Source organism: Pteropus alecto, unplaced genomic scaffold, assembly GCF_000325575.1.
Source record: "Pteropus alecto unplaced genomic scaffold, ASM32557v1 scaffold78, whole genome shotgun sequence".
Classification (NCBI taxonomy): Eukaryota; Metazoa; Chordata; class Mammalia; order Chiroptera; family Pteropodidae; genus Pteropus; species Pteropus alecto.
Window position 1 is genome coordinate 11,662,050 of NW_006443124.1, and position 11,018 is coordinate 11,673,067.

Sequence of the window (11,018 nt, forward strand, 5' to 3'; positions counted from 1 at the left end):
GATGTATGACAAGGTGAGCCCAAAAAGGAGTCTCTAGTCAGGCTGAAGGGCTGGCTTTCTGCTTGTATGGATGGGGTCTGGAGCCCCAAGCAGACTTTCCTCAAGCTCTAGAAGTCACCTCTCTCTTGTATTCCTTGACTCTCACCCTTCTTTTTCCTGTTTTCTTCCTGTTGTCCAGAACTCTCATTTGGGAGATTTTTTTCAGGAACTTCTATTTCTACAACATGTCCAGATCTTAGTAGTGTTAACCTTTAGCTGGATGTCACCCATTCACTGACCTTTGGGGCAAAATGGAGTGTGGCTTCTCTGTTGGCCAGTCTGGGCCTTCTTCTTGGGGTAGGGGGGTGGGGAGCTGGGGATGGGTACGTCTAGAGATGGGACACACAGGCCTGACAGCTATTTCCAACTTCTGTTCCTCAGATCTTCAGCCAGGCAGACACACCATTAAAGCGCTGGCTTCTGGAGTTTGCAGCAAAGCGTAAACAGGCCGAAGTCCGGAGTGGAATCATCAGAAATGATAGTATCTGGGATGAACTCTTCTTTAATAAGATTCAGGTAGGAAAAAGAAAAAGTGATTATAGAGAGACACTCAGATGTCCAAATGATGACCTTACAGAAAAATCAGAGAAATTTGCCCCCAGTGGCCTGTAATAATCATTCGGTCATGAAATCAAAGTTTAAGCTCCCTATCAAAATCTTAAAGGACTCATTTTTGTTATTTGGAGTTGTATTATATTTGTCAAAAGGCAACCAGCAAGAGGGACTTCTAAAGAGTTGGTCCTTTGGCCTCCACAGCTATTGGGTAGCTTTGCCTTTGGATGTCAAGTCCACCCAGGAGCTCCTGGGGCCTGAGGTTCTTTTGGCCCTTTCTGTGGCCTGACCAAGGTAGCTTTCCAGCAGTACTAGGTTCTAGACAGATGGCCGAGAATCTTCCTTTCTCTTCTTGTTTCCTTCCAACTTCTCCCAAACCAGGCTGATCATGAAATACTCATTTCTGGAACCCCACTAAAGCTCTCAAGCTTTACATTACCCAAGGAATTTGTAGCTACTTGCTTTTTTCTTACTACTCTATTTTTAGCTATGAAAATTAATATTTAAACTATCTTGGCTCAACTTAAAGAAACAATTTGTTTAAAGAATTCCTTGTCCTCTGCAGTGCATGGTAAATATAGTGGAGCATGGCATTGATTTATAAAGGACATGAGGCCAGGCCATTGAGGTGGCAGTGAGGCGGAATTGCCCTCAGTAACTGTTTTGGGTGCTCACAAACGATGGGGGACTGAGGGAGTGGCTATGTGCTTTAAGGAAAGATCCAAAATTATGGAATGCCACATAGATTAATGGCACTTATCTCAAAGAACATAAAAGAGTTACCCATATTGTGGGTTGAGTTGCAAAGCTGGTTGGGTTGGTTCATTTTGAAGGAGAAGGGATGTCCTCAGCTCATGTGTTTGCAAGCTCAGGCCTTCCATTTGATCCCTATATGAGGGTCCACGTGTGGTCCAGTGATTGAATGTTGACCTTTGGATGAGTCCCAGATGGGCTAGATATCACTTCCAGCAGCACAAACCTTGGCAGGTTCTTCTTTCTCTCCACAGGCCAGTCTTGGTGGGTGTGTACGGATGATTGTGACTGGAGCAGCCCCTGCATCCCCAGAAGTCCTAGGATTCCTCCGGGCGGCTCTAGGGTGCCAGGTATTGCCTTTCTGTGGCCTTTCCTAGGGGCAATGAGATGTGTGCTAGGGCAGGGCCCAAAACCCATCAAACCCTTTGCTATACAGAGAAAGATCCTGGGGGTAAGATTTTAGTGGGAAAAAAACTCCTTCCTCTAAAGATGAAAAAATCCCAGAGCCAGTGAAAGCCAGGATGACCTTGAGACAGTCTGGAGAGCCCAGGTGTATCCACTTTGAGAAAAGGGGTTTGATAAACTCTATATGGATTATCAATGTGCTGAAGAACCTGTACCACACCTGTAACAGCATCTCTGCATTCTCCAGCCTGCAATATATCGCCCAATCCAGAAAAAGAGCACAAGGGAGGGGATGATGAAAGTCCATTTGTGTTTTGTCATTTGGTTCAAAAGGTTTTGTCATCTCTAAGAAATCCATTCCTTCATTTATCCATTCAATTAATATATATTAAGTTCCTACATATGCAGAGTGTAGTAACATGGTTGTGACTGTTGGGTTTTAAGTAAAGTAGGCACACTGTTTCATCAGTGTGCATGCTGTAATTCTTATCCTTTTGAAGCCACATCCTCCTCTTCTGCCTCAGTACGGCCCGATCACTGCTAAGGACAAACTGTCATGTGGTGTAGTCCTGCAAACACATGGGGCTCTGGAGGGGAATATCTTACAAAGAGAAAATAAAACATAGGGTAGATTTTAAAGTATTTGTCTTTAATGCATATTATTCAAATGAAAAATAGCATCAGTGGTTGAAAATAGGTCAGAAATATTTACCCCCAAACCACTTTATCTACTAAGTGTCTGTGGTAAAAATAACACTCCTTCTATGCAAAGTAGCCACAGCCGTTGTCTGCGTTCAGCTTCAGCTGTGGTTCCCTACCTCCAGAGCACCTCCCCTCTCACTGTGCCCAGCATGGAGCAGCCAGATGTTAATTGGGAACTTAGCTGGCTGAAGAGGGGGGCCAGCCAGCTTCAGGAGTGTGTGTGCCTACAGTGCAGTTTCTGTGTTTTGGTTGAAGGTTTATGAAGGTTATGGCCAAACTGAGTGCACAGCTGGATGTACCTTCACCACACCTGGGGACTGGACCTCAGGTAGGATGGATGGGAGATGTGGGAATGGTTCACGAGGCACGGCTGAGTTAAAGTGGATCCCAAACTTTCTTAGGGACAGTAAATTTGCATGGGCACTTTGGAAGAAAGCAACAGAAATAGAAGAGCAACACTGATGGTGGTAATGTTTGGGTTGTAGCATTATGGATCTGTTCTCTTTGTTACATATTTTGTATTTTCCCACATATTTTTTGTATTTTTCCATTTCTTTTATAGAAGATAGAAGTCATATAAAAAAATAAAATAGTGGATCACAGGTGGAAAAATGATTATAATATCAGTAAATGTCAGTATGTTAAATTTCATAGAATCTAAATACCACACAGCCTTGCTTACAGTCGAATGAAGGAAAGCAGGCTGTGAATTGGATATGATTAAGGAAGGAGGGGCAACTTTCTAATGGCCAGAGCACTATTTCTCAAAGGGCCCTTCGGGAATGACAGTCTCTGTAATGTTAAGGTCTAGAAGGCGGTGGCAGCCTCAGGAAGGAACAGCTCCTTCCTGTCCAAGCCCTCATTCTAAAGCCACTCCTCTTTCGGGGCAAGAAAGAAGCAGTAGGTAGCCCTGTATTGTCTATCACAACTTTAGACTATGAACTGGAAAAATCTGAAAACCATTCTTCAAAAGAATCATTCTGGGCACCAACTTTATCTGTGAGCTTGGGGCCACTCTTTATGCTTAAGTTTGCTCAACTGCAAACTAGAAGACTTGAGACAACGTGCATACACAAGAAATATGCTCAGTAATACAACACCTGTTTTCAGGGCACCTTGAGGTGGTCAGCAGAAACATGATAGGTGGATTCTAAATTGAAATTATATTTGGCCAAATCAAGTACAGAAGCACTTTTTTCCCCCTGAGTTTTATCTCTTAAACTCTAGTTGAATAAAGCCTTTTTACATATAAATTCTTTGATCTTTCTACCACTGGCAAATCTACCACAAGAACTGTCTTCGGAGGTCCTGGTTCACTAACTTTTTCTTATTGCTGCCATCACATTTACAGATCACTCTCATGTATACCCTTCCTTTTGGACACTTTCTTCCCTCTGTGTCATCTTCTCCATTTTCCTGTGTAAGACTTTTGAGGTGTTGCCTTTTTCATTCAACCTTTCCATGAAAACTTGCAAAGGCTATTGAGTATGAGAGGATAGATATCTTTGTACAATGATGTAAAAGATTTTGTGACCTCTCATTTAAAAGAGAAACCAAAGTGTCACTGCTTCATTCACCTACGAGGCTCACTCTTCTTTCAGGACCTTGGCCAGCACCTAATTAAAACTCCACCTTGCCAGTGAATTCTCTAACCACAAGAAAATTACTAGAAGATGACTTCGATGTAATTTTGTGGTTGTAATATATAACACCAAGAAGATTTGAAGTCTTATTTTTCAGGGGCGAGTTACCTTGTCCAGCTTTCCATTCCTTTGTTACTCAAAGTGTAGTCCGTGGACCAGAAACATGACGTGGGTGCCTGTAAGAAATGCAGAATCTCAGGCCTCATCCCAGACCTACTGATCAGAATCCGCATTTTAACAAGATGTGTAGATGATTACCATGCACATTAATCAACAGTCTGGTGACGGGAGGAAAGTTCATGGTGACTATATTTTATGAAAACCAAACTGAGACATGTGATCTGACAATGGGGAAAATATTTTAATATGTGTACTGTTGTAACATATCCTGACTGTGTGGTTGCTGTGAGTATGAGCCCCACTACGGACCCCATGTAGGTTGGTGCTAGGCCAACTAAGCCTGTCCAGCTCTTTAAGAATCAGGTGTAAAACAAAGGCCCTGCAGAGGTTGGCCTTTCCTTTTTCTAGAATCTTATTTTATTGTGAGCGCTTGCCTGTGACAACTGCACATCTAAAGGTATATTGCTTTCCTTCCATAATTTCCTGACCACTTGGGGGGTTTTGCATGGCATGGAGCATCTTCGGTGATGAAATTGAGCTGAATATATTGCTTTGATCTTCTAGGGCACGTGGGCGCGCCTCTGCCCTGCAACCATATCAAGCTTGTTGATGTCGAGGAACTGAACTATTGGACCCGCAAAGGAGAGGGAGAGGTAAACTTCAGCATTTAGCCATTTATGTCTGAGGATGCTACATATAGTGAGTAAAAGAAAAAAAAGTAGAAATAGAATTATTTTCCTTTTACTCTATGTGTAAGGTCACTTTAAATTACTAATGAATTTAACTCAACTGAATCAGCATTTCCTCTCCTGTTAATGAAACAAGGCTGAGACTGGGCCAGTCTAAATCAAGATTTGGAATTCCTAAGTTTTTTTTTTAAATCCATTTTTTCCTAACTGGCATGGCCTGCTGTTGCAGATCTGTCCCAGCAGAAACATGACCATTTGCAAATAGGCCAGATGGGGTAGATAGAGCTGGCCTGTACTTGTTCATTCAGAGGGAGTGACTAGAAGGTTGATTGACTGCCTGGTCATGAAGCAGGGGGCTTAAGCACCTCTGGCAGGATCAGCCAGCCACTAGTATCTGATGAGACCCTATCCAGTGACACAAAGCAACATATGCCAAATGCCAGGGTGTCCCTGAGAAAGAAGGGACGGTGGAAGGAAGCCTGGGGTGGCCAGGGCCGAGAGGAAGGATGGAGAAGATGCTGCTTGAGAGAAGCCGGGAGACAGTTCAGACCTCCGGTGGCTGTTCCTGTCCTCTGTTTTCATCGCTGCAGTTTCCACAGTGGATTTCCTGAGGGACAGTGTACATTATTCTACACATACCTCGTGACAGCCTCACATCAGGAACCCTTATGCTGTGGCTGAGAGAAGCCGGGTGTTTGTCCCTACAGATATGTGTGAGAGGACCAAATGTGTTCAAAGGTTACTTGAAAGATCCAGATAAGACAAAGGAGGCCCTGGACAGCGAAGGCTGGCTTCACACCGGAGACATCGGGCAGTGGCTGCCGGTGCGTACGTTTAGAACCATGGAGCTCCAAACATTTGGGTGGTGGGAGGGTGTAAATCTGATTCATTCTGAGACAGGAGCCTTTTCCATGTTCTCCCTGACAGCTAGTCATTCAGGAACACCTCCAGTGCTTGAGAGGTTCTTTCTTACCTCACTCCCAAAGCTTCTCCTCCACCCTCCTGAGGCAGGTGATAGGGATCTTGGTGGGAGGGTAAAGCTGGAGTGTAAGACCCACTCCCCGCCCTTAATGGTTTTCAGAAAGAGGCCTGACAGTGCTGTGGAGTCCAATGGGTAGAGGACATGGAGCAGGGGTTCAGAGCTCTGGGAGGTCTGAGAAAGGCACAGGCTGGGAGCCCACAACCACAGCCACCAGCTGAGAGGTGGCACTGAGCAGTAGGAAAAGCTTGGTAATGGGCAGAAATATGTCTGAGTTCCTTTGGCTCTGCCAGCAGTTGCTCTCATGAATGTGAGCAAAGACTCATCTCTCTCCGGGACTCCAGATTGACTCACTCATTGAGTAAGAGTATGAGACTACATAGCATTGTTTGGCTGTGGCCTCCAACTGTTAGCCCACACCAGTTATTGTGCCTCATTCTGTCATTTGTAAAATAGGGATAATACCATTGCTTACCTCTGTAGTTATTGTTGTCAGGAATGAATGAAATTATACCCGAAAAGCACTTAGCACAATGCATGGCACATAGGAGATGCTTATGAAAGCTATTACCAGAAAAAGGCCGTCACTGAAACTGAGAGCCCTTGCCTGATGCAGCCCCCACCCCCTGGCCGCAGGAAGCTTTTCTGGGTCTCCAGGAAGGTGCTAAGGTTTTAGGTGGATGTTCTGAGATGCTGAATTTTCAGGCATGTGAGCAGTGTTGAGCTCTCCAAGGGTCCTCTGGGCTGGCAAGCTGATTTTCCCCTGCTTGGATCTGAGAAACCCTCACGCCTGCAGCAGACACAAATGTGTCCTTGGTGTGAACCCTGGGCTAGGGACTGACTGTGCTCAGGGGAGAGACGTTTCTTTAGACGGTTTCCCACCCAGTGCGGTGGGCATGAACTCTGGGCCATGCCCTCCTGAGGAGAGGGGAAAAGGAGGACAGGCATCTGCTGGATCTGAGTCTCAGGATATGAGTCATGTTCTGAGTGAGAGGAGAGAGTGAGGACAGTCAGGGCAGGAGTAACAGCATGTGCACACTGGAGAGACACTAGGTGTGAAGCAGGCAGTTCTCAGGGCACACAGGAGGGAGGCTGGAGAAGTCAGCAGGACCCTGCACACTGGTAGAGGATAGATTGTCCTGTCAGCTAAGGAAGCTTAGGCTTCAGGTCCCCTCACTTGCATAAACCCCTTCCAAGGCTCTGCACTTTATATTATTTTTCTTAAAGAGGGCCCCCAAAATTGGAAAAAACTTGGCTCTGCCACTGATGCCTTGTAACTTGGATGAAACCACCTGCCTTGCAGAGGGTTGTGAGAAGGAAGTGAATTAATTCATGTTGTGCTTGAACTCAAAGCCCAAGACAGCAGGCAGGCAGTCTGTGGGAGTCAATTTTTTAAAATTATTATTATTTTGAAATAGTATTAGTCAGATCAAGAAAATAGTGTAGGCTTCTAATCCAGAAAGACCTGATTCAAATCCCTGCTCCCCTACCTCCTAGCTGTGTGGCTTTGGAGGACTTAAGTAACCTCACTGATCTTCACTTTCCTCATTGGTGAAATGGAAGTGGTGATACCCAGCTCATGGGGTGCCATGAAGACCAAAGGAGCCAGTGCAGATAAAGCACATGATGTCCAGCCTGGATTTTAAGCAAAACAGGGCCTACTTATTTTTCTCTTTTGTAGAGATTGCTCCAGTTCTGGTGGATGGAACAGATGGAGCAGGGACAGATGTAGGCAGAAGTCTGATCAGGAAGTGGTTTGGATGGGAAAGGGAGGGAGATGGGAGAGGGATTTATGAGAGAGGATGGATGAACCTGACTGCTAGAAGTCCCAAGAATGGCAAATGGCAAGGCCATCTCTAGGTTTGGGGGTTGGAGTCTGAAACAGGCATGAAGAGGACGCGATGAGCTTCCCTTAGGGCATGTTGCATTCTGCAAACAGCCTCGCTTGTGAAATGTTCTGAGGACTGTTAGGTTTTGGGTGTGGAACTCAGTGAAGAAGTCTGGCTGGAAGCTTAGATAGACATGGGAGTGGCCAATGAAAAGATAAGTGGTAGTTACCTCAAGGAGAACTGTCAGTGGAGGTGAGGAATGTGCAACTTTGAAAAATTGAGCCAAAGGAGAGAGACCCACCTAATCACCTGAGAAACTCAAAAAAGGTCGAGGGGAAGCAGGGAGGTGAGTGGGAGTCCTGGGGTGGGGGGCGGCGGGGCACAAGCACTCACTGCCCAAGGGCTAGCCTGCCTGCTGCAGAGGTCCTGGAGGGTGAGGACTCCTAATGCCATCTGGCTCATCAGATGGGTGTCACTGGGGGCCTCTGCCAGAGCTGTGCCATGTGTCAGGGTATGGAGAGCCCGCTCTTGGAGGGGTGGGAGCAGTAGCTGGGGCAAGAAACCTAAGCATGGCTTAAGGGAGTGAATCTGAAGATGCTGGTGAGAAAAGGGACAACTAGAGCAAGGGGCCTGGGGGAGAGGATAGCCCAGTGGGAAGGCAGGTGGGCCTTCTGAGGAGGAGGACACCTGTTGCTGGGTGTGGGGGTGGCAGGACTAGGGTCAGGGAGTAAGGGAGGTCGATACTGAGGGGAAAGAAAGGACTGGACACTCAGGGCCCAGCAGAGCTCAGGAGCCATCAGCCTGCGGTGCCTGGTGGCTCTCCTGCTGCCTGGTGGCTCTGTAAGAGCAGAGGAGTCAGATGGAAGAGCATCCGGGTGGGGTCTGCAAGGTGGGACAGGACAGGAGGGAGGGGCTGCAGCACTAAGGAGTGAGAGGTTCAGGCTCTGAATGCCATCTCTTTATAAAGCTGTTTGTCTAACTCTGCAGGCAGGAACTCTTAAAATTATTGATCGGACATATTTAAACTTGCTCAGGGAGAATATGTCGCACCCGAGAAGATCGAAAACATCTACATCCGGAGTGAGCCTGTGGCACAAACCTATGTCCATGGGGACAGCTTAAAGGTGAGTCCCCTGTGCTTCAGCCCTCCCACAGTCACTGGGCCTGCTGAAAAATCTAGTGTTGTCTCAGAATAATTTCATATGCATTTGGTATTTAATTAAAGTGGCAGACATTAATACCTAATCTGACATACTAGCTCATGAGAGAAAATTCCTTTTTAAAGGAGAAATCTTAATAGCTTATAGTAGTATAAATCGTAGTTAGGTAAATAAGCTGCTTAGAGCAGTAGTAATAGACACTCCCAGTACTTTTAACTTATGCTCTACCTACTTACAAGAGAAATTTTGGGGTGAGATGCTAAAGCAAGATTCAGGGTTCCTATTGTTTTGATTTTGAAACATACAGACGAACTTTACAGATAAATGGATACAGTATTGCAAATAATGGCACTGATGATAATATAGCTTAATATATTAAGCTAATACATTAATATACCTCAAGATTAAATTATTTGGAGAGGATTTTTATTCTGCTTTCAAAATCACTTAGATTCAAAGTCAGACCACTGTGAATATATTCTGTGCTATCATTGGCTTTATATAATTAAATATTATTAAATTATTTTTAAATAATGAACCATATTAATGAAATGGAGGACCATATCGATGAAACAATTTTAAAATGGTCTAGAAATCTTGAGAAATATATGCTTTGGTTCATAGAGTTGTTTTGTTAGCAACTTGAAGATGTATTCATTTAAGATTAGCATGAGACTCAAAGGTACGTATAGGCCTAACTTAACTGATTCTTAATATCCTTAAGCTTATACTTTATTAATTTTTTAATGAAGTTAGAGAAATAGAACACAAAATAAACAGTCAAGAATGTATGATATGTTGGTAGAAATGTTTCATAACATAGGCATATACTTATTTTTAGAAAAGGGTGGAGTCTGAGAATACTAAGAGATTATTTTTAATGCTGGACCACAAATAACCACTTTAAAAGCTTCTGTCACTAATATAATATCATATGCGAACTGTGCTCTAATAAAATATTTTTTAAAAAATAATAAAATGTTTTCATGATTTAAAAAAGCTTTTGTCAATTTTGGTAATTGTTTTATCTTGGTGATTGATATATCTTGTACTAATATCTTTAATTTTGTATCTATATCAAATTTTTCATAAATTTTTTTAGAAAAAAAAATTGAAATAAATATGGCAGAGTGAAAAAAAGCTTTCATCGTGACCATGTTTCTTTGCTGGGATTGCAGGCCTATTTGGTGGGCATCGTAGTGCCTGACCCTGAAGTCATGCCCTCCTGGGCCCAGAAGAGAGGAATTGAAGGGACGTATGCAGAGCTCTGCACAAATAAGGTCTGTACTGTGGGACTGTACGCTAAAAGGTTGCTGGACCTTTTATAATGAGGGGACAGAAAAACAGTAGACCAGTGAAATTTAAACACGTAGGGAAGTTTTTAACTTTATAAGTAGTGGGAATCCTAAAACACAAGTTCATCTGTTTTGTTGTTGAAGGGAGTCACATTTCTTCTTAGAAAGTTTGATAAATTATTGAACAGCACATAAAGCTTGTCTAGCTCTCTTATTTTGCAACTTGCAGAAGAGTCCAGAGAGGGTAGTGGGTTGCCCAAGGCCATACAACTGGTTAACAGCGGTGTCAGATGTGAGCTTAGGCTTTCTGACTCAATGGCCATGCTTTCTCCACATGCGAGGTGGATTTTGCATCTACTGGGCTTAGAGAGACGGTAATGGAATTGAAGAAGCAGCAGTTCTTCCTGCTTAGAGCATTAGCCACTCACACTTTCCGGAAACCTTCTCGTGGCATATGTTGGGTCCTGTGGAAGAGGACCTCTGTGCTTAGCAGCGGCCCCTCCAGTCACCTGGCCCATTTCTCAGCAGCAGCCATGGGCCCTAACATTCCCACTGGGCCCTGGGCTTTTCTGGGGGTGACAGGGACCCTGGGACTCTACAGGCTGACCAGAAGGTTACTTAAAAAAAAATCAAGTGGTCTCTTAGCCTGTTTGTGGTCACTCTTTTGGCCATGCCAGGCACTTACTTGCCAGATAAGAGGTGGTAATTGGCACACAGCTAGGGAGTATCAGTCCCAGTTGGGGAGAAAGGGAGCATGTTGGTGTAAAATGTGTGTTTGGTCTTGTTAATTTTACCTATATGGTTTAATTCAGGAGCTGAAAAAAGCTATTTTGGAAGACATGGTGAAGTTAG

General features: G+C 44.3%; 1 protein-coding gene across 1 annotated transcript in view; it reads left to right on the forward strand.

Moving 5' to 3' along the window:
• The window catches only part of ACSL6 (acyl-CoA synthetase long chain family member 6), a 40,020-nt gene that overhangs the window by 20,426 nt on the left and 8,576 nt on the right, over positions 1-11,018 (forward strand). The window contains 10 exon segments of the mRNA XM_006923163.3: positions 1-13; positions 421-555; positions 1,599-1,694; positions 2,707-2,779; positions 4,779-4,867; positions 5,611-5,727; positions 8,699-8,723; positions 8,726-8,835; positions 10,050-10,151; positions 10,979-11,018. The exon segment at positions 1-13 is cut by the window's left edge and continues 146 nt beyond it; the exon segment at positions 10,979-11,018 is cut by the window's right edge and continues 32 nt beyond it. Of these exon segments, the coding sequence (XP_006923225.1) occupies positions 1-13; positions 421-555; positions 1,599-1,694; positions 2,707-2,779; positions 4,779-4,867; positions 5,611-5,727; positions 8,699-8,723; positions 8,726-8,835; positions 10,050-10,151; positions 10,979-11,018 (800 nt within the window).